General features: G+C 42.1%; 1 protein-coding gene across 1 annotated transcript in view; it reads right to left on the bottom strand.

Annotated features, from left to right (window-relative positions):
* The window catches only part of GRIK1 (glutamate ionotropic receptor kainate type subunit 1), a 248,748-nt gene that overhangs the window by 113,248 nt on the left and 110,938 nt on the right, over positions 1–24,562 (bottom strand). Inside the window, exons 2-3 of the mRNA XM_074983450.1 lie at positions 16,945–17,112; positions 14,153–14,410 (exon numbers count right to left, since the gene is read on the bottom strand). Coding sequence (XP_074839551.1) covers positions 14,153–14,410; positions 16,945–17,112 — 426 coding nt within the window. The remainder of the gene's footprint in view (positions 1–14,152; positions 14,411–16,944; positions 17,113–24,562) is intronic.

The following is a 24,562-nucleotide window of genomic DNA, read 5'->3' as shown; positions in this document are numbered from 1 at the left end:
ATCCCTCCCCACTGTTGTCAGTGCTCTTCCTAATGTAAGAGCAGAGTCAAATATACAGAACAAAACATGTATTTCCTTCCTGGCTTCCCCCACCCAGGTTCCTAGGAAAGGTAGCCAAATATTCTGGGCCAAATGAAAGGGCTGCCGGGGGAGAAAGAAATAGAAGAAGCACTTATGCCTGAAAGGAGCTGTTATTTTAAGAACAGCCAATCCCCCACCAGAAGTGACTGGAAGTAAGCAACAGCAAAGTGAAATATCTTTAGAAAGATAAGTGTACAAGGGAGGTTAAATAAGTTCTCCCACCCCACCCCTCCAAAACCTAGAACATCATCACATTGTGATGGTATTCCATTCTCAAGTTCAAAAATTGAAGTGTTTTAGCCAGGCAAATACAGCAATTTTAAACTCTGTTACTTTGGTGGTAACAATCTCAAAAGCTTAATCTGCCTATTTGCAAAAAATTTCCAAATTCAGCCAAGGCTGTGGGTGTTCGTTAGTGTTCCCTGTAAGGTGAGTGCTTGGGCTGCCACCCAGGAGAGGTTCAACTGTCCTCCCTCCCCCAGCTGATTAGCAGAGCACCCACAGTCACCCACACTGTGCAGCATGTGTTTCTGTTGGTGATGCACATCCACACATGCCTTCGTGCACATAACAATTTATTCCACCCATGGATGGAAAATGCGGGAGGGAATATTGGTGCTGGTTGAATGGAGCCAGCACCTGTGATTCCATACCACATAAGAAATTATATGTATGGTAGGTGTCGGGTCTAAAAAGTGATTGAATAAAGAAGGAAAAAGTGAAACATGATATATATCATCACATGGAGTCAGTGAAAGGATGCAAAAGAGGGGATTGTACCTTAGTCAAAGCAGTGAGCCAGAAAAATTATTTTTGCTCCAGCTTTTTGAATGGATTTAGGTAAGAAATACAATGTTTGATAAGACCAGACAATTTGGGGCTGCTGCAGCCAAGATGTGAAATAATGAGAACCCAAGGGAGAATTTTAGCTATATGGATAGAGAAAGGCCACATCTTAACAATATCAAAACAAAAAGCAGTCAAGTAGCACTTTAAAGACTAGCGAAATAGTTTATTAGGTGAGCTTTCATGGGACAGACCCACTTTGGTCTCAAGAGCTGCGTCTACACGTGCACGCTACTTCGAAGTAGCGGCACTAACTTCGAAATAGCGCCCGTCACGTCTACACGCGTCGGGCGCTATTTCGAAGTTGAAATCGACGTTAGGCGGCGAGACGTCGAAGTCGCTAACCCCATGAGGGGATGGGAATAGCGCCCTACTTCGACGTTCAACATCGAAGTAGGGACGTGTAGACGATCCGCGTCCCGCAACATCGAAATAGCGGGGTCCTCCACGGCGGCCATCAGCTGGGGGGTTGAGAGATACTCTCTCTCCAGCCCTTGCGGGGCTCTGTGGTCACCGTGGGCAGCAGCCCTTAGCCCAGGGCTTCTGGCTGCTGCTGCTGCAGCTGGGGGTCCGTGCTGCATATACAGGGTCTGCAACTAGTTGTTGGCTCTGTGTATCTTGCACTGTTTAATGAAAGTGTGTCTGGGAGGGGCCCTTTAAGGGAGCGACTTGCTGTTGAGTCCGCCCTGTGACCCTGTCTGCAGCTGTGCCTGGCTCCCTTATTTCGATGTGTGCTACTTTGGCGTGTAGACGTTCCCTCGCTGTGCCTATTTCGATGTTGGGCTGAGCAACGTCGAAGTTGAACATCGACGTTGCCAGCCCTGGAGGACGTGTAGACGTTATTCATCGAAATAGCCTATTTCGATGTCGCAACATCGAAATAAGCTATTTCGAAGTTGGGTGCACGTGTAGACGTAGCCAAGAAGTGGGTCTGTCCCACGAAAGCTCACTTAATAGACTATTTTGCTAGTCTTTAAAGTGCTACTTGACTGCTTTTTGTTTTGATAGTGTAGAGACTAGCACGGCTTCCTCTCTGTTACTATCTTAACAATATTGTGTGTAACTCCTAGGAATGGAAATTTATATCCTGAACAGTTGCAGTCTTCATTTTTCATAAATTCACAGAGCTGTTTATCAAAGCACTTGAGTAACATTTTTTTACTCAGTGTCTGTTTGAAATATAGCAGGTGCTTTGCTGAAAGCAGGAGGAATTAACACATAATAGGGTATTGATTCAGTAGTCAGTATCTTGCACCTAAAACACACAGGTAAGCGTATGTTACATGTTGATTGAACTCAGGAATTTGGAATTTGGTTCATAAGATGGTGTCCCTGTGTCTAGCTGCCTAAAAGGAGTGATTTTTCTAAAAAAAATTTTTAAAAATTGTACTTGAATATGAAAGTAGCAGATGCTATGCTGTAGTTACTGCTGAAGAGGCATGCTTTTTTATAAAACCTTGGTGTGAATAACTTTCTGCATAAATCATCTTTGCTTGAAATTTCACACACTTGTTCTTTGACTACCTGGTTTATGGTTGTTTGAACATGGGGAAATTACTTAATTAGATTTAAACATTAAAAAAGAGATAAATGAGTAGATAAATCCCATATAAAAAGCTTTAGGCACCTGACAATTAATCGTAGAGTAATGTTACAATGATCCCAGGGGAGCTTTAGAAAATAATAGCTGGAGAAGGCAAACTCAATCCATCAGCAACACATAAATGAATAAGGGCTAACAGGTTAATGGTATATGTTATGGTGTGGATCATCTTTCATTTACTTTCACACACACACACAAACTGAGTTACTTGACCTTAGAATTTTTCTAAATCAAATTGGCTTAAACCATATCATAACTTTATTATTCATTGAGGAAATGTACTGATAGTTTTGAAAAGAGAAACAGTTTAGGAATAACAAGACTAATTTTTATAAATATATTGCTGATAATAAGGCAAATGCATGTTACACTATGGGTCTACTGTAGACCAACAAATCAGTAGGAGGAGTAGAGGAATGTGAGGTATTTCTAGAACAAATAACAGAAATCTGCAGCCGAAAAGAGCTGATAGTAATGGGGAACTTAGACATCAACTACCCAGACAGCTGTCTGGAAAGTAATTTGGCAAAACATGAAGTGTTAAGTTCTTGGAATGTATTGAGCTCAGCTTCCTTTTTCAGAAGGTGAAGTAACCAACAGAAGAGACATTTTAGATTTGATTCTAACAGGAAGGAATTGGTTTCAGATCTGAAGACTGAAGATAATTTAGGTGAAAGTGATCATGAAATGATACATTTCATCATTTCTAAAGAAAGGGAGGAGTGTGAACACCAGAGTACAGTAGTAGACCCTCGAAACGCACAATTTCAAGTTGCGTCTAACTCACATTAACATAAGTGAAGCGCTACTCAAAATCCTGCTCCATGCCTGATCCTCACTCAATCTCCTTAGCCCCAGCTGGTCCCAACTCAGCTTCTCCCAGCCCCGCTCACTCCCCATGGGGGGGAAGGGAGTAGCTCCTCCCAGCTGCACCAAGCCCCAGGGAAGCGGCAGCCACAGGTGCTCCCTGCCTGGAGCACCAGGGAAGCGATAGCTGCAGAGTTCCTGGCCCCAGAGCCCCAAGCCCCTAGCCCCAGTTCAAACCCTCTGCGCGCAGCTCTGGTTCAGCCCTCCCCTGTCCCCCCGCAGTCCTAATTCACCCCAGACTTAACCCACTGCCTCCCCTCCCACGGCCCCGGCTCACCACCAGCCAGGCTTAACCCTTCCCAACTGCCCCTCCCTCCAAACCCAAGGACTTACCATTCAAAAAAGGAGCTCCAGGTGCTCCTGCTGCTTCCCCTACTGCAGAACATGCGTTCCACTGGGGAAAAAGCTTCCCCTTCTTATGAGAAATTCAGGTTATGCGAGGGTGTGTGGGAATGGAACCCTTGCATAAACTGAGATTCTACTATACACACAAAACCAAGAAGGAGTCTGGCGGCACCCTGAAGACTAACAAATTTCTTAGGGCCTAAGCTTTTGTGAGTACAACTCACTCACAAGAGTTTGGAGAAGCTAGCAGTTTCTCAGAGAAAATACTGTTGGCAAAACAGCAAACTATCCCAGTGCAAATGAAAGATAGGAAGAAAAGTAAGAATGAGCTGAAAATAGTAATGGAATGATACAGAAAGTGGAAACATGAACAAATTGCTAAGGAAGAATAAAATATAACAACACAATCCTATAGAATTGCAATTGGACAGGGTAAGATGAAAAACAAATTACACCTAACAAGGGACATAAGTATTATGAAGAGATCATTTAACTATATTAGGAGCAGAAGAAAGGTGAAGGAAAGGGTACATCCAGTACTTAATGGAAAGAGAGCTAATAATAGGTGATATAAAAATACTGATGTGGTCATTCCTATTATCCTTCTGTCCTGAGTATAAAGATTAATAAGGAATAGCTATGTAACACAACAAGAAGAGAAGGAACGCAAGTCAAAATAAGGGAAGAACTGATTAAAAAAATTTAGTTAGTTAGCTATAATCAGATTAGTATGGTCTGCTAACATTCATCTTAAGGTAATTAAGGAACAAGCTGAAGCAGTCTCAGAATAATTGTCTTTGGGAACTCCTAAAGGTTGGATAAAAAAGCAGTCCGGTGCACTTTGAAGACTAACAAATTTTTGTTAGTCTTTAAAGTGCTACCGGACTGCTTTTTTTGTTTTGATAGTATATAGACTAACACAGCTCTCTCTCTGTTACTAAAGGTTGGATGAAGTCCCAGAGGACTGGAGAAATGAAAACATATTGGCTGTGTCTACAATAGCAAGTTCTTTCAAAAGAATTTTCGAAAGAAGGAGGCTCTTTCGAAAGATCCCACAGAGCGTTTACATACAAAAAGTATTCTTTTGAAAGTAAATAAAAGAAACACTGTTCCTGTCAAAAGCACTCTTCCACTCGTTTCAGGAAGAACACCTTCTTTCGAAAGTTTCTTTCGAAAGAGAACATGTAGACATTTTACATGTCCCTTCTTTAAAAAGAGCAGTCCTCATGGCACTTGATTTTTTGTTTCCTCCCTGTTCATTCAAAAAAGCAGGGGCTTTGTGGACACTCTCTTTCGAAAGAGCAGATCACTCTTTTGATCCACTTTTTTGTGTGTGGACTCTCTCTTTCAGAAGAAGTTCTTTCGGAAGAGATCTTCCAGAAGAGCTTCTTTTGAAAGATCTCTGTAGTGTAGATGTAGCCATTAACTTTATTGGAGGAAAAGGGGACCCAGGGAATTCGAGATCAGTGACCCTAACTTCAATACATTGAGAGATACAGACAAAAAATATTAAACAATCACTTTTTGAGTACCTGGAAGATAATAGGGTTATAAGGAATAGCCAATATGGGTTTCTCAGGAACAAATCATTCCAGAATTGCTTAAGTTCCTGAGCAGATCTGTCCTAGTGAGGGATGGGAAGGGGAAACTGTAGCTATATCTTGATTTTTTTTTTAGAAAGGCTTTTGACACAATCCTACATGACATTCTCATAAGCAAAGTAAGGTAATGCAAGACGAGATGAAACTACTGTGAGATGGGTATTTAGCAGGTGGAAAGACCAGACTCAAAGAGTAGTTATCAATGATTTGCTGTAAAGGGAGGGCATGTCTGATGGGGGCCCACACAGGTCTTTCCTGATTCCAGTACTATTAAATATTTCCACTAATAACTCTGATAATGGATTAGTGTGTGTCAAGGCTGTTCTCCACTCTGACTCTCCGAATACAGAAGGTAGGGGGGCCCGCAAGAGACCTTAAAAATACCTTGCCTTTATAGACTTCTGCTTAAAAGCTTCCCCAAGGTCACAGATTCCCTGACCCAGGGAGGCAGCTGCCACCACCCAAGTGAGAAAACCCCTCTTTACCACCCAGGAAGACACGCTTGGGAAGTCTCCCTGTGGGGTAACCCCGAGCTCTTACCCCTTCCATAGGAGAGAGCTTGAAAACAAAGAGGAAGACATTAAGCTGCAATCTGATAGCTGACCTTTCAGTCTTAGGAATGCAAATACACAGACCCTTCTCTAGAATAAAGGAATCAAACTATTAACTCCAAACAAAAAAAACCGCAAAAAAGATGATCTATTAACAAAACAAGAGTTACGTGATAAAACATACTTTGTTGCTAGGTGTTACAGAGCAACTAAAAACAGAAGATAGGTTAAAGCACAAAGAATTCCATAAGACCAGAAGAATCCTAATGTTCTCCCTGTACTCAAAGCAGTATGAACGAGATAACTATAGGCTGGTTAGCCTGACATCAGTTCCAGGCAGAACAATGCAAAAGCTGATATGCAATACAACTGATAAACGATGGGAATATAATTAATGCCAGTAAATTTGAGTTTTATAGAAAACAGGTCTTGTCAAACAAACCAGATTTCATTCTTTCAGTCAATTACAAGATTGATAAAGGTAACTGTGTAGACGTAATATACATCTGTGAAGTGTTTGACTTAGTATCTCCTGACTGATTAAGAAATTAGCACTGCACAATATGAATAGAGCATATGTTGACTGGATAAAGAACTGTCTAACTGACATTTCAAAAAGCAGTGTGGATGATGAATCATCGGCAATTGGTGATGTCTCTAGTGGGGTTTTGCACGGATTGGTACTAGGCCCAATCTGAAAGTAAATATAAAATCACTGCTGATGTAATTTGTGAATGACACTGATTGGTGAAGTGGTAAATGATGATGTTGAGACAGTTATCCAGATTGCCCTGCGTTATTTGGTAACCTGGGTCTACACAAATTACCTACTGATATCTCTAAGGTCCAGCTTTATCTAAAACGCGTTATGATTGGTACTTCAGACAACACCAATTTAGGAACTGAAGCCTAAAGTAGCATGGCTCCATGGAAGGATGTTTGAAGAGTTCTGACAAGTGAGAAAGTGTAGTAGGACAGTGGATTGGAATCCAGAACTGAGTTCTATTTTCAGATCAGCCACTAAGCTGCACTGTGGTATTGGGCAAATTACTTAATCATTTGGTGCTTGTGTTCCCCCTCCAATTCTTTGATGGTCTTGTCCATTTGAAAGCAGATAAGCTCTTCAGTCTAGGTACTTATTGTCTAGCACAGAGGTGGGCAGTAAGTGTGATTTGCCAGGGTTCACCACTGGTGGGTCCCCATATGCTTTATTTACCTGTGTCCTCAGGTACCACCTCTCGCAGCTTCCCTTCATTGTGGGTCACCATTGCCAGCCAATCGGAGCTGCAGGAAGTGATGTGGGGCAGGCCACCAGCTAAGCGGGGCTAACCTGGTGAACTGTCTTTGGCCTGTGGGCTCCTTATTGCCCATCCATTATCTAGCACAATACTAAGTGCAACTGTAATATAAGAAAGATGTTCTTAATGTACACTTAATTTCTAAGAAAAAAACTTAGGTTTGCTGTTTTGCTGCAGGTTTAGGAAATGTTTCTTTTATAGTGGAATAATTTTAAACCCCCTTTAAGCCAAGCAATATTATTCTCCCTCAGAATCCAACAGCGGCATCTTTTATTGATCATACTTGACTTGTTTGCTCTGCTGACTCCTGTTTAATGTCACGATTGATTATTCATTTACATTGTAAATAACTCTGCAGATGAAATCTCTTTAACATTAATCATCTCTAGAATGCAAGCAAGCAACACTTAAATGTTTTTAATGCTAATTGGATAATATATTGCTAGATTGAAACATAAATTTGCATTTATTTATCCATAAATATATTTTGGCATCATGTCCTGTGAATCCAACAAAATGTTGCTGGACTAAAATAACCTTCCCAGGAATGAAAATGAAACCTACTGTAAACCCTGTCTGTTTTTCTCACTTTGGCAACGTCCACACTGCCCCTCCCTTTTCAAAGGGGCATGCGAATATGGTGGATCGAAAATGCACAAGTCCCTAATTTACAATATTCAGTGCCTCTTTTGCATAATAGCAGCCACTGGCCATTCTAGAAGTGCTGTTTTCTAAATGCAAAACAGCTGTGTAGACGAGTTCCTTTGAAAGGAAGCCCCCCTTTTGAAAGCACCCTTCTTTCTGAAAAAAAAATTGCATTTTTGATCCACAACATTAGCATGCCCCTAGCAAAAGAGAGGGGCAGTGTAGATGCGGCCTTTGTATACATCCACCCACCTGGTAAATTCTGTATGTGCAGGGAGAGCAAAATACTCATGTTGAGCTCTGCCAGTTGATCTGAAATGAAACTTATGTTCTTTGTACTGCCATCCATAGTACAGAAATCAAGATAAAAATATGGTTCTTAAAACTCCAGATGTGATTGTATTTGTGTAGATGAATAGTGGGAGTTTCAAAAGTGCATAATGTTAAGCTATGTCTTTGCTTTTCAAAAATCATCTTTTTAAATTGCAGGATAACTAATGTACTGTATCTCACCATAACAATCCTATTTAAACAAAGCATTGCGGTTTTACAGTGACACGAATAAGGTGAAGTGAACACTCTCCAAGGCTGATCTCACCATTTACCTCACAATAAAAATATAATGCCTGTTTCCATTAGGATTTTAGAGTGATAGCCAAGGCTCATTACTGAACCCATTCTAAAAATTATCATTTCTGACAGTGAAGCTGGAGCCTTAGAATGGTTGTGCCACCAACACTGGAGTTAGGCTAATATGGTGCACTTTTAAAAAATCCTGTCCTAAAATTCATCTGCAAATTCGACGCCCTCAGCTCAGGCTTAAACAAAGACTGCGAATGGCTGGCTAAATACAGAAGCAGCTTCCCTTCCCTTGGTGTTCACACCTCCAGATCAACTGCTGGTAGTAAGCCTCACCCTTGCTGACTGAGCTAACCTTGTTTTCCCCACCCTTGCTCTGGCTTATTTATACCTGGCCCTGCAGATTTCCAAGACCAGCATCTGATAAAGTGAGTCTGTGCTCACAAAAGCTCATGCTCAAAACTTTTCTGTTAGTTGATAAGGTGCCACAGGACCCTTCGTTGCTGTCCTAAAATTGTAAGCCTAATACTTTGACCCTTGGGGTAGCAGGGATTGTGTTGCTAAACCTTCCATGCTCCTATAGCTGAGTGTAAGAAGATAATTGGAATTCCAGAAATTCCATAGAGAAAGCAGAATGTTTGCTGGGTTCCTTGTGTATTGGTAATAGACTCAGTCCTGAAGCATTTTCTTAGCCAAAGCTCTTGGCTTTTATTTTGAAATAAGTTGGGTAGCATCTACACAAAGCAACTGGGTTTTTTGCAATAATTTCAGAATAGTGGTTTCCTTATTTTGAAAGAGGTACACCTCATCCCAAGAGGAATAGCACCTATTTCAAAACAGTTATTTTGAAATAGGGGCTGTGTAGACAGGGAATAAAGCCCATATTCAAATAAGCCATATGGTATCCAATGGCTCTATTTCAAAATAGGTCCTATTAGCTGTGTCTACATATGCACTTACTTTTGAGAATACAAGCCCTCTTTTGAAAGAATGCAGGAAGCATCTACATGTACAACATGTTCTTTCAAAATGCAATCAAAGGAATGCGGCTCAGACTGAAATCCAGACCCCAATCCCATATCAGGAAAAGCTCTCCCACCTTCAAAAATCTCTTTTGAAAGAAGATATGTGTAGCTGCTCCATGGCCTGCTCTTTCAAAAGAGGAGTAGCCCACCTCCTGGCTCACCGTGTGGCACCCTACACTGCACCTCTGCTGAACCCCCTGCCACACACCCTGCTAAAGCCACTGCAAAGCCCCTCGCCAAAGCCACCTCCACAGCCGTACCTGCCAGTGTTTCCCACCCCAACCCAGTCCCACCACGGACCCTGTACCCAAGGAGGGAGGGGATCCCAGGGCCAACTGGGTTCTCAGTCCGCAACCCCTGTCCCTGAGCATCCCTCCCAGTTCAGATCCTTCTCTACCCCTTTCCCAGTTCAGGTCACTCCTCCCCCCACGTACATAGTTTGCCCCTGCATTGTAGATAGTTTTTGTTTCTAAGGTTTACTCATTTCAGATTTAATAATGAAGATTTTATTTCACAAAGATGCCCGTGTCCCATGTTCTCGTAGGGGGTGGATGTATGGGTGAGGTGCTGGTGGTGATGGTGCATGTGGTGAGGGGTGGATGCATGGGGGGGATGGTGAGGGGTAGCTGTGGGTGTGGGGGTCAGTGTGGCCCAAACGCTAAGTTCTCCCAAACGGCCTCCCTGATGTGGGCCCTGTCCTTGTTTGACTGGCAACTACCAGCAGTGGCCGGCTGCTCATACCCCGGCCTCAACTCAGCTGCCCACCCCTGGACAAAGGCATTCCCCATTGCCTACATAATGTTGTGGAGGGCACAGCAGGCACACACTACCAGCAGGACATTGCGCACCCCCACCTCCAGGCATGAGAGGAAGCACTGCCACCACCCCTTCAGATGCCCAAAGCCTCGTTCCATGACATTGTGCGCCTGGTTAAGGTGGGTGTTGAAGGCCTCCTGGGTGAGGTCAAGGTGGCTGATATAGGGCTGCATGAGCCATGGAAGTAGAGATAATGCAGCATCCACCACCATGCATAGTGGCATGGTGGCATCCCCAACTGGGAGCTCCCGCTGGGGGATGTAGGTCCCGGCCTCCATACGCCGGCACAGCCCAGAAGTCTAGAACACCCAGGCATTGTGCAGTCAGCCTACCCAGCCCATGTTCACATCCATGAATCAGCCTTTGTGATCCACCAGGGCCTGGAGGACTACCTAGTTGTAGCTCTTGTGGTTAATATAGTGGCTGCTGCTGTGTGGTAGGGCATGGATGGGAATGTGCATCCCATCCAAGATGCCAAAGCAGTTTGGGAACCTGAGTGCTGTGGATCCCCTGACAGTAATGTCTAGGTCCCAGACATGGATGACCCAATGGAGGAGCATCGCATTTATTGTGTGAACAACATGCATGGAATGGAGGACATGCACTCTCATGAGGGTGTGGCAGGGAGTTCTCAGGCCCTGCACCCCAGCCAGCAGCCCCTACACCCTGGCCCCCTCCCAGCCCCCTGCTGCCAAGAGTCCCTGAACCCAGGAGCCCTGTCCCCATGGTGGGGGTGTTCCCCAGGCCTGTCTTACCTCCATAAGGATAGTTCTAATGGTAGCCTTGCCCAACCTGAACAGATGCCCCACTGAGCAGAAGCTGTCAGGGGTGGCCAGTATCCAGACAGTAATTGCGACCTGCTTCTCGAGGGGCAGCGCAGATCACATGGTGGTGTCGTGCTACCTCAGTGTGGGAGGAGCCAGTGGCAGAGCTCCTGGAAGGTCTCCCAGCTCATGTGGAAGTTCCGCGGGCATCTGGCATCATCCCATTGCTCCAGGGCCAGCCACTCCCACCAGTCTGAGCTGCTGGGGTGGCTCCACAAGTGCTAGGGCACCCAGGAGCGGGCTCCAGGCTTGGGGGGCGGGGGCTTCATGTTCTGGGGGGGAGCTGCTCAGTCTCCTGAGGAGGAAGGGGGCGGCCATGACGACTGTGCACAGGAGCTGTAGCACAGTATCCAAGATTTCAGTGTTTAAAGCCAGGAGCAGGTGCTTGTCCTCTATGCTGCTATGTGCCAGGCTCTGCTTGGCTTTGGGTAGCTCCACAGGCCTTGGCTCATGCAGGGTGTGGGTGTTTGGGAGGGGTCCTTTAAGGAAGCATCTGGCTGCAAACCCCGGAAGGGCTTGGCAGCCATGTGGCCCCCATCTGTGGCATCTCTGGCTCCATTCTTTCGAAAGAGCACTCGTAGCCATGTGGACAATCCGTTTCCAAAGAGTAGAGTGGTCTTTTGGAAGGGAGGCTTGAAGCTCAGATCCACTTTTGCTGTGGAGTCACGCACTTTCGAAAGGCTGGATTTTGATTGCTGTCATTCAATTTTCGGCCTTTCAAAAGAGACCTCCCGTGTAGACATGGCTATTGTGTGTTGATGCTCTGTTTTGAATTGGCTGAGGACTATTTTGAAAAGCAGTGTTATTTCAAAATAACAGAGAGAAAGCCGTGCTAGTCTATACACTATCAAAACAAAAAGTAGTCAAGTAGCACTTTAAAGACTAGCAAAATAGTTTATTAGGTGAGCTTTCGTGGTACAGACCCACTTCTTCAGACCATAGCCAGACCAGAACAGACTCAATATTTAAAGCACAGAGAACCAAAAACAGTAAGCAAGGAGGACAAATCAGACTGTTTTATTTGCTATTTTGCTAGTCTTTAAAGTGCTACTTGACTGTTTTTTCTTTCAAAATAAGCTATTCTAGAATAGCTCTTGTGGAATAGGTTATTTCTAAATAATGCTGCTCTGTAGATATATCCTTAGGCTATGGCTACACTATACTTGCTATCTGGGGATACATTTGTATATAAATGTGCTAAACAAATGTATCCCAAAATAGCAACTCCAAGGTTAAATATCAGGCTTGAAATAGCAGCGGTATTTTGAGTGCAGTATTCCAGTTCAGGTACCCCTCACAGTACAAAGCGTTGTGAAAACTTTGAAATAGCCACGTATTTTGAATTTTGGTGCCATGGGGATGGCACCAAGTTTGAAATAAGTTAACTCATATTACTCAGTTTGCACAATGCAAATTGTATACATTTGTCTGAGTTATGGCTACAGTGTAGCTGTAGCCAGAGAGTGTTACTTAGAGGTTCTGACCAAATTAGGACTTTATAATAGATTTACATTCAACTGGCTGCTGGAAGCTGAGGCAATGCAACTTCAGCCTTGGTTTGGTTTGTTGTTGCTTTTACATTAAGAAGAGCATATGTTAGATTTGTCTAAAATGCAAGTGTGATTTAGTCCACTCAGTTCCCTCAGCCTCTGCACTATTCTTGAAACCATTTTTAAAAATTGCCTTTGTCCTTTAAGCGTGTTGCTCTTAAGCATGACTTCATTTTAGTGTCTCTGGTGCCTTATGAACAAATGTGTGTGCCTCTCTTTTTGCTTGGAGTGTCTATGTTTGGAGATTGACAGGTTGCAAGTTCTATAAGCAGTAAATGGAATGTTGCATATTAGCTTTTCCTGCAACAGGTGGTCTGTAGACCCGGAACTTCAAGACGGTGTCTGTGCTGTTTTTAAGACTGTGCCTGACAATTGTCTTCAAACATTTATAGTGACCATGACTGGGGCATCATTTCACAAGACCTTTTTCTGATAAACTTGTTTTAAATAGTTCTGTAGGCTACCTGAGACGATGTGGTGTGGCCACCATGATTCGCTGTAGCTGAATCTTTTTCTGCTTTAGTTAGAGGAATGGCACTGCTTAAAATAAGGCTGTTCCACAGTAGCATGGTTTTAGACTTTCCCAACCAGGTGGCTAACAGCTCCCACCGTGGTCAGAATGGGTTGTTAATCAGCATCAATTGCAATTCCAGTCTCTTTCAATAATTCCAAAATTGAGAAGGAGCATTCAGGGCTGATTCCTGGTCTTCTGCCACCTTTGCAAAAACTTCATGTTCCCAAGAAGACAAAAGTTCTACCTTTCTCTGGCTTCACAAAAGGGAACATGCTGTTGATATTGATCTTCTATGGTACCCCAGCATCCTGTTAGGAAAAGTGCCACATTTTGGTAGTGGGGAAGGTGGCTTCACCATAAAAGGAATGCATTCTTCTTATTTCGCCCCCAGGGGAGCAGCCTCAGATGCAGATGGAGAAGTCAGAGCCTGACTTGTATCTACTCAGTTGTTAATCAAGGTGGTGATTTCAGGGGGACGCAGATATCATCCATGTTCAAAGGGCTTCAGTTTGTGTTACTGAATAGTAATCTATAGTACAATTACTTCCAGGTCAGCTAGACAGCAGTCCTATTCACAACCTGTCATTCATTGAAGCCAAGACCAGAAGGCATGATTGTGATCATCTAGTCTGACCTCCTGTGTGACACAGGTCATAAAATAAAACTTCCCCAAAATAATTCCTAGAGCATGTTACGGTGAACTATCACTCATCACAGCCTATGAAGAACAGCTATTTGATTCTTTATTATTGTTCTCCATGATGAAAAGCACAATGTTATTTGGTACCAGTGGTCAAACCACATTCTTTCTGTATGCAGAGCACCGGCTGGTACCATAAGGGCATTCTGTGTTCTGTGTTCTGATGAAGTGAAAACTTGTGCAAATCAAGTGACCAGTTATTACACTACATCCGAGGAGAATTTTCCTGGATATGCCACATCCTACCACCTTCAGTTCTCATGAAAGAAATATCTTTATACATAATTGTGGCCCAATGGTTACGTACCTGTACTGTCTTCATATACTACTGTCACGATTTTCCAATTGTAATATAGTACCAAGTCCAAAATTGCCTTGCTGATTGCTGCATAGTCTGGATAGAGGTTGATATAAAATGCATCTTTGTTATCCACTGTCGGGTGCTTCCATCGTGTCTGTATATGTGGAACTTCAAGAGCATTGCAAATAGACTGCACTGCACTGACCGAGGAACTGTGGGAGGGTCCAAACAGTGCAGCTACACCAAGTGCGAGCTGGTCACATGCTGAAAAATAAGGAGGGAAAGCTATAAATGACCTGCAAACTCAGGTAATGTGCTGTATTTTTGTTTTGTTTTGTTGAGTTTTGGTTGTATAGGTTGAACCTCTGTAATCTGGAACTCTCTCATCTGGCAACATCGGTAATCTGTCTTACTTTTAGTTAGATGGATGGCAATTTATCGTGGGTGTGGCCAAGTTTCCCATGGTCCCATAAAGTTGGTGTCCAGCCACCACTCCTGGCTCTCAGTGTTCTGTGCTGTTATTTAGCTCTAATTTACCTCTAAATGTCTTCTAAGAGACAAGTAAGCAAAACAAGTGTTAGTAATGTCCTAGACAACACTGACTTCCTGTGGTCTGGCAAATTCTTTTGTCCAGCACTGGTCAGGACCCAAAGTGTGCTGGATTAGAGAGGTTCAACCTGTACATTCATGTTTTGAAAGGCATGCTTTTGAAGAGCTGACCATGCTGCTTCGCAGGCCCCCAAGGTACCTACATTATGGATACTTTCTATTGCAGAATCAACTCACTGTAAATAAAAATTAGATGACTGTTTCACTTTATTACCTTTATTCAGGCTGAAATGAAATCCCTGAGTCATTTATCCTGGAGAAATCTAGACAACCTGTATGTCGGATGGATGTCATATGAATTAAGTTTCATGGTGGAGTGACAATGGGCAATGGATAGATTCATTTAGCTGCAACAGACGATATAAAGGTTCCTTAGATGACTGGCAAACTGCTATCAAAAATGAATTAGTTAGTTAATTTTAAGCCAAAGGAAAAATAAGATTATTCTGGAAATATCTAGGTGAATACCTTTACTCCAATCACAACAATGCTATTGAAAGTCATGCTTTTTGAGAATTTATCATGGTGCTCTACTACTACTATTATTTCTAGGCATAAAACAGAAAAAAACCACCTCCATGTTACCCTACAACTCTGTGTTCTTCTACTTTTTTCCCTCAGGCTAATTATTCTAAAATGCAATAAAACTCAAGGCTTTTGTAAATGTGATAGATACATTTGCAGCTAAATTTCTCTCTTAATGGGTTGGGGTGAAACCAGTCCATGTGGCCTGGAGTGATCTGATTCTTTTTTTTTTGTTGTTGGAAATGTTTGAATTTCAGCAATTAACTTGAAATGATTAAAATATCCAAACATCCACCTGAGTTCTTCTCTGCTAATATTTCACTGTGATACTAGTCCAATGAGACATAAAATTATCAGCTTTCTTTTTTCTCAGCTTACACATGCAGTATGAAACATGACTTTCCAAGGTTTAATTTTCAAGCCAGTTTACAGGATTGTGGGTATTGATGTCCAAAAGATGCTATCAATACCATGAGAAGAGAAAGTTAACACTTGTCTTTTATTTTGTGTTTTGGAATATGAGTATAATGGTACGCCTAATCTTCTGGTTAGACATAGATCTCAGTAGCCACAATATGGGATGTTTTTATGGAATCTGAAATTTTGTCTATCTAACCATCTGTAGTATGCATAAGTCAAGAAATGATATCTGAAAGGCAGATTAATAGGAAAAACTACAAAGAACTGTCTTACGGGGGATTTGTTTTATCTAAACTGACTCATAAGGTGTTTTTTTTTTAGTTGAGTAATAAATTACATTGAATGTTATGAGACAAATATAATTTGGACATCTGAAAGGTGTCAGCAAGTCAGTGTTCCTAACAAGCCTCATGATGTGGATCGGCATATCTATTTCCATAATCCTGAGCTTGCCTTTTAGCAAACTGACCTTATGCATTTGCTTTTACAGCAACCCATACTGCTTGAATGAATAAACAGCAAAGTGCATCCTCAGAATCCTTGATGATTTATGGCTCTTATTTTTTTCTAGACCTGTTTCTGTCACATATTGTGACAGTGTCTTAATTCAGGGAACTAAATTAATGTCTGTGGACTCAGCATACTTTCGGGATGTCTTTTAGAAATGAATGATTAGGCTGTGTCTAAGGAAACAAGTGACAGTCCCAAATGAGTTTTTGCCTTTTAGTGTGCATGTATGTTAGATGAGGTGTCAGACACTTGTCTTCTCTTCAGGGAATATAAATGAATGAGAATATATATTTCTTACTTTTTCAAGCTCAATTTTTATGAATTGTTAAACCAGAGCAACCTATCTGTTCTTAGTCAGCGTTAACATTTCGGGATAGCCTCTTCATTCACCCTCTGCTTTACAGTATCTTGAATTAATTTGATGTGAATTACGTACATCAATATGTCTTAATTAAGAGACATGATATCTCTGTTCTGTTTCCACTTTCTTCAGAATTCTATGGTGAAACCCTTCCATTTGGTGATTTTAGGATTTAGCTAGAACAGAGGTATCTTATGAAAGATTAGATAAGAGTTAAGAGCTAAAACTGGAAGACACTTATATCCACCAATAATGCTGTAGGCTAAATTTTGCTGCTACACTTTTATCTATACATGTCTAAGCTACTGCAAAAGTGTAACACTGTACAAAACATACAAATTACAGAAGATGATTCAAATATTAAGATAATTACCTCGTCTTGAGGCTTCAAAACTATCAAAAAGGTTAATTCTCTGGATGTCGTAGGTTAATGTGGTATTAGGCATCAGGGTTCTGTTTCTGTTAATGTTAGTGACTGCAAACTTGAAAGCTAATTCTTCAACATTAACAGGTTCATTTTCCACAGTTTCAAATATGCCTCCTGTCGAAGCAAGGAGATAAAGGAGAAGCATTATTCACCTCTTTATTCATCACTATACTTAGAAGATAAAAGCAAATTATGAGCAATAATAGCCTGAGTATTCATTGCAGAAAATATTCAGCATTTTTAACCTAAGGCTTTAAGACAAATGCATGTGCAGTAATTCATTTTATCCACAATATTAATCTTGAGTAAATCAATATTCTTCACACTGGCTACACAGACATATGTGGAAGACACTGCGTGTGTTCTACATCCATATTTTCGAAGTAACATGCTTTTAGGATGAAATTTTCGAAAGCATATAAGTTAATCAAAAGCCTAAATGCCATGGAAACAGAGAGGAAATACAGAAGGCAAGGGCCCAAATCCTTGGCTGTAGCCAACAAGCACACAGCACAGCACAGCTCAAGAGCAGGAGATGGCAAAAACTGGGTTGGTGCCCTCATTCCTAAATTAGCTGTGTACTATGTCCTTTGTGTAAATCAGAGCAGGTGGAAGCTGCTCTACATTGTGCGCATCTTCTCAAAGATGCAATGAAGAGAAACCACTTTTCCTCCAACCTTCAGGCCTGTCCACTGCAGCTATTCAGTTCAGAGTTTTGTCAAAATTGCCTTCTCTGCTTTCAAAATCCTTCATGGACATTTCTTCCTGTCTCCTAGTCCTTCTCTCTCTCTGCTTCCTTAATTGTCTTATTTGCATCCAGAGATCAACAGGAATGTCTTGCCCATGGCCTCTGCACTGGTGCACCTAAGGTGGATTCTACGATACTGGAAGGTTGCCTGTGCTGCTGGGTTGATCCTCCCATGGGCAGCAATAGAAGATTGTGGGGCACTTTGCATCAGCCTGTCCCCACAAAGCAGCTGCTGTATTTTCAGGAGCCAGACAATGTGTTTGTTTGGTCTGCTCCTGATTATACTTTAATGACTGAACAGAGATGGAAAAATTACACAAAAAGTTACTTGAGTAGAAGTACAGCTGCTTTCACTTCTTGATACTTAAGTACAATCAAGATGTGATATGTGTGCATACTTTTACTCAAGTCGTTTTCCAGAGATGTGTACTTCAATACATACCATACGCACACCCTGCAGCTGCACTTGTACTCAAGTAACTTTTTGGGTACTTTTTCTACCTCTGCAATTGAAATTAGGTCTTTCTGGAACCTTGAAGAGTCTTTTTAAGAGTAATGGTGGGTGGGAGTTGTTTTTGTTTTGTTTTTGTTTTTGTTTGGCTTTGTGGGGGGTGTTGGCAGGGGAGGGAGGGCAAGGAACATTAAACTGGAATGCACTGGTAACTCTCAGGGAAATAGAGGGGAAGGAAGGCTAGTATGTGTCAAGGTCCTCAGATCTAGACACCTGATTCACGGTGGCTAGAATACATACTAACCTCTAGGGACCTTTTTATTCCAATAACACATTTAGGCTTTCTGGGAACACTGCAATTTGATGAATGCATAATAAACAGCCAATTTTCTTTCTCTTTTTTTAAACTCCTTTAAACAGCAATCTCCAGATTCAGTGCCTGATTTAGCAAGTATAATTTACTCATTTAGTGAAGTCACTAGAGAATATTTTGAATTTATCAGTTAAATATTTTATCATTTTCCCTCTTGTGAAATTTAAGCACCAGAGATCACTTTATATTTTCTGATCATCAGACTATATTCAGCTAATGTAATGCAATATTTTGTAATTTTGAGATCAGCAATATCGACTTAGTGTAGTCAATGGCTGACAATCAGCAAAGGGAAAAACACAGTGGAACTGAGACCTGTTTTGCATTTTAACTCACCCATAAAAGCACTGGAAACTATCAAAAGAAAACAAGCTGGCATTGTAATCTATTTCTATAGCTACTCTTTAAATATGGAACATTATAATACCTCTCTAACCCTCATAAAGTAGCCTATAACATCTGAAGCATTTTTCTCGTTTATGTACTGCAGAAGTACCTCTGAACTGCACAATAGTGTCAGGTCCTAGATTTATTTATGATAATGAGCAGTGGCATCACCACGAATTTACCTTTCCTTTGGTTAACCACAATTTACCTTTCTTCCTCTCACCAGCTGACAATACTTCTACCCTTTTTTTTGATTATAGCCTCAGCTTCTTGGTCTTAAGGAAAGAAGGTACAATTGACTTGCCACTCAAACTTACTTTTTTGGTATTCAGATTTTCCCTCCTCCTCAAGTTGCATTGCTGCTGATCCCGAAGATGCATTTATACTTCTGCAGTGAGCAACACGTTTCTTTAGGTGTTTTTAGCAATGCCACATGAAGGGTGTGTATATAATATGGCAGTGAAGTTGGCTAAACAGCTGTCTCATTGCTATATGGCAAGTTATGATCAGCTGAAAACAGATATACAATTCATATGTACATCTATACAGGCATCTATATGAAGAAGGCTGTTTAGCTCAACTAATCAAAGGTGCACAACCAGCAAGTACTGCATGCTTTTTCATTGGAAACTGTCCTGAGAGCATTAAACTGACTTCTTTTCCAAGGCCATCAAGCAGATCTCTGTCCAGTAGTTGTTTAGGTCAAGGTGTCACTATCTTTTTTCATGCTGAGTAATGTGTCTCTAAATAGACTGCTGTTAAATCATAAAAATAAAAGGGATTTTTTGCAGCAAAAGGTCTCAGTGCAAGTAGGTGTGACAGATATCCTTCTGGGAACATCTGCAGTCACTGCCTGAAATCAAAAGTGGTCTGAAGTATGAAAAGGGTTGTATAAGATTATAAATCTTTCATCAGCTATATTTAAAAACTACAGTGAGTAAAACCTTGCTGTTGAGCAGTCTATCCTGAATATTCTGGATGAAACTCAGCAAATTATTGCACTAACTAATTTATCTTCCTATATTTAGTCAATAGCTCACAGTCATGTTTGTGGTGAGGTCCAGACAAGAAAAGCAGAAGTATAAGCAACACTCATGAGACAGAACCAATTTATCAGATGCTGCAATTAAATATAAGTGAAGCCTCTATAACATATTAAAAATGAATTAACCAGAGGGATTTACAAGAAAAGAATGTGTGTACTAGATATAAACAGTGCTCCTGAAGTGATGCATTTAACACCAAGCATGCAGGGAGCTTTCAGAAAGGGGCAATGTTTGTTTAGAGTTATTTGGAAACTCTCCATTTATTCCCCATTCCATGGGTTACATCTAAGACAGATCTTTTCTGTTACTCTAATCCTCATCACAATCAGGGGATGAACTGTTGAAACTTAAAGCAGTATGAGGGCAACTCTCAAATCCATGGATTAGAACCGTACCCTGGGTGGGCTGTTTCATGAGCCACTGATCACTGGAACATACTCCAGTCCTGCCCTTTCCACAAGTACATGTGGGGTCAAGAGAAGCAGGCAATATAGAAACAAATGCACCAGCCTTCTGCCACCTGGTCCTATACAGCAGGGAAAGCAAAACCGCCCTGAGATCCTACTGACCATGCGAAAGGAATGTGTCTGGGATCTGGTCACACGTCTTTGTGTGTCTATAGTCAGTCACAGAGAGAGAGCCGTGTTAGTCTATATACTAGCCAAACAAGAAAGCAGTCCAGTAGCACTCTGTGTGTGTGTGTGTGTGCATGCACGTGCACGTGTGCATGCACAGTTGTGTGGATGGTATTTAGGAAGACATCTCCTTTCCTCATTTTCTCTGAGAAGACTATGTGAAGGGCTAAAGAAAAAAATTTACAGCCAGGTATATAAAACATTTCTTAGCGGTGAGTAAAAGGGAAATGATGGCGACTTGACTAGGGTACTTCTGACAATGCCAAGATCCCTAACTCTATGAGGGTCTGATGTTCAAAGAGGAGGAGGATGAGAATTTAAGTCCAACTGACTAATGTGACGAGGCATCAACCCCATGCAGCCCTTTGAAGGGAAAAAATCAACAGCAAGTGAAATGTCAAAAACATAAAAGCACACTTCAGTAGGCACTCTGAAAAAAGCTACAAAAGTCTTTCTAACCAAATAAATCTGCCTTCTCCTAAAGATGCAGTCAAGGGCTAAGACGGCGTCAGAAAGTCGTTACTACCTCATTGTTCCTTTTGCTCAACTGTTCTTAAAATGTTTCACTCCAAGAAGCTCAAGAAAAGGCTAATGGTAGAGCACTTTTGAATCCTTTATGTACCTGATTTAAATCCAGCCTAAATCAGTGGCAGCCAAAAGTCATTGCCCTTTTTGAAGGTTTATTTTTGTCTGCCCAATTCCCAGGGAAAGTCGTCAATGTCACAAAAACACCATCATCACATATGGCAGCCTTAGCACTGTGGATGAGATTAAGTAGACATGCTGCAAACTGATCCTCAAAGGTGTCTGTGTATCTTGGATCCAAAGCATCTGTGCGGAACAGAGTGGGCAGGTTTGGACTTCGGTTGCATGAGGCTTACCTGGGGGTGCCAGTTTTCAGTCATTGGCATCAACCAAACACTTTTCAAGCAATAAATTCATCTATAAAAATGTTTCTCAAAGCTACATACACCTTGCCCTAGCAGAGAGATTTCTGTGGACTTTCCTTACTAATCTCACATCCTGCTAGCAAGTGTAAGGAACAATTTTGATATTCACTGAATGCCTCTTAAATTATCTGTTACACTCCTTTAAAGCCCCCCCTCCCCAGCCCCACTCCCACACACACACACACACACACACACATTTGCAGGAAGCAAGCCAAACTGGAAGCATTACTGGAAAAAAAAGTTATATTCTAATCAAACCTGCAAACTACAGGAGTTAAAATGCATCTGATTCATCAGGGTAAATCTATACCACACTCTGACCCTGTCCAAACAGGATTGGCACATGAGTTCATCTGTTTCTTGTAGTTGAGTGTCCTGTGGAAAAACCATCCTGAAAGCACAGCATGAAGAAAGAGTAGCTACTAAAGATTTTGGAAAAAATAGAGTTGCTGAGGAGAGGGCTTTTGGGTTTCCAGTCCACTATACAGATTCTGTGCAGTCTGCATTCTCAAATGGCCCTCCGTTGACTACTCCCACTCCCTTGATTGCATCTGATCCCTGAAAAAAATACGGGGATAATGAGAAGCATGAAGAAGGAGTAGCTAGTAAAGTTTTGGAAAAAAGAGAGTTTCTGAGGGGAGGATATTTGGGTTCCCAGTCAACTGTATGGCTTCTGTGCACAGTCTGTGTTCTCACCTGGCCATCCACCCACTCTTCTCTCTGAGAAGGAGTGCAAAGTTAAAAGAAAGAGGGTAGAACAGGCTAGGAAAAAAATTTTGTCTTCCGCCTTCGCTACACAGGAATTGCCAACATGGGGGTTGGCAGCAAGCCTCCAAAAATCTTGGCTGCCGGGGAAAACGTCCCCACAGTGGCAGCTAGCCCCCCAGGTCCTTGTTGGGGTGTGGGGCGTACAGGGTTTCAGTGGGAGGCCAGCGGAAGTAGTCCCTCCATGCAGCAGCAAGTCCCCTAACATCTGTGCCTCTGGGTGGGGGGGGGAAGTCAGATGTGAGTGCAGGGGACTGGACTGGATGACCTCTCAAGATCACTTCCAGTTCTATGACATAGGTATATCTCCATGTAACATTGCTACATTATCTTTCCAAAACATGATACCAGTGAAATCTCATACATTGAACTTATAATGGAAATGGGAATCTCAACTGGCCCTCCACCCATTATCCCTGTGTTTTCGGGTGGGGGGCCAAAGCATGAAGAAAGAGGATAGGAAAGCTTTTGAAAAAGATTTTATCATTGAAATATCAAAGATTTTGCAAAAAGCAGCAGGTATCTGAAATGGGCAGCAAGCCCCCAAAAATATTGGGGGGGGGGGTCCTGTTGTCTGTGGCTGCAGAGCCAGTTGAAATATTCCCCCACCCCTGAAAATGTTGGCTGCTGGAGAAGACTTCACCTGCCCCTCAGCGGCAGCAAGCCCCCGAATATTGTAGCTGCTGGGAAGCAGACTACCCCTGGGTGTCAGCAAGCCCCCCAAAATCTTTCCCGCCCTTGGAGCCCTCATCGTGTCCAAGCCAGGACATGATGCTGACTGGCAGCATGGTCTGCACTGAGCATAAGACACATCCTTTTATAGGGTCTGAGGCTAGCCATGTGATGTGGTTGTGCATGGGAAAGACCCTAGCTGTGTAGTACCTGTGAGGGAGGGTAGGGGGAACCCCTGTACAAATGTAAAGTGTGGAAAAGAAGTTTCTTGGCCTCTCATACAAGCATGACCCCCGCCCCGCGCCCAACAGCCTAGCTGCCATGTGGTGCGGCAGACGAGGGAGGTACAACCTGTACTATATAATGAGAACTTACAGAATGTACACAGCAAAAGAAGTATCAGAGAGATAGCCATGTTAGTCTGTATCTTTGAGGACAACAAGAAGTCCTGTGGCACCTTATAGACAGACAGATATTTTGGAGCATAAGGGTTCATCTGATGAAGTGGGTCTTTGCCCACGAAAGTTTTGTCTGTCTATAAGGTGCCACAGGACTTCTTTTTTTTCTCTGCAACAAAAGAAGTTTTTCAGAAAGACTGGAGAACTAAAGGAAAACAATATTTCCAATCATAAGAGTTTAAAAATACATCAGGACCACAGAAATAATAAGTGGCCTAAATCTTGAGGTTTCAAAAATATCTCAGTATTCTTTTCAATTGTTTTCTGGTTTTGGAATTTCTGGAATGTACTTGTCTGTCACTTTCAAGCTTGTTTTCATGTCCATGAGGCCTAACAACTTTTCTTTCATATAAAAGGAATAATGAGATTCTCATATTTACATGACTCTAGGAGCCAGGGCTCTAAGAGAACACCAGAGGCTTTGGGACTTGGAAAAAATTAAATGACCAAATACAGAGGATTTAAAACAAAACAATTAAATGTATTTTCAAAAGTTTCATACTCAGTCTGGGTGTATATTAAAACCAATGCTGACCAGGCTGCACTTAAAAACCCTTAAAAATTAAATACCTGGGCCTAAGCAAAATGATGGGCAAGAAGTACAGCTGAGATTTACAGTGAAAGCTGTTATCAAGACCAGCATGGAGTGTCCCAATATACACAAATTCTCCTTTTTCAGTCAGATGTTTTTCATGTAGGCTGACGTTTTGAAAAACACGTTAGCTGACTCCCGCTGAGGGGCTAGAACATGGTGGTGTACGTTCTCAGGCTCAAGCTCCAGTCTGAGCCAGGACATCCACAGTGCAATTTTATAGCCCCATTGCCTATGGCAGCTGGCATGACTGTACATGTTTTATTTCCAAACGGACAAACCTGAAATCACTTAGGGTCAGACTTTTAAGATTCAAATAGGCGCCCAGTGGGATTTTTGAAAATTCGGAGACACTTGTCACCCATTGAATTAAAGAGGAGTTCGGTGCTTAGGCTAGCAATGGGCAACTAAGAGTGAGTAGCTCTCCTTCATCTCAGGCAGAACGCAGCAGCCCATGCACCACTGGGATTCTACCTGTGGCCCCACA

Source organism: Carettochelys insculpta, chromosome 1, assembly GCF_033958435.1.
Source record: "Carettochelys insculpta isolate YL-2023 chromosome 1, ASM3395843v1, whole genome shotgun sequence".
NCBI lineage: Eukaryota > Metazoa > Chordata > Testudines > Carettochelyidae > Carettochelys > Carettochelys insculpta.
Note: the sequence above shows the minus strand (reverse complement) of the source record. Positions and strands in the feature narration are given on the sequence as shown.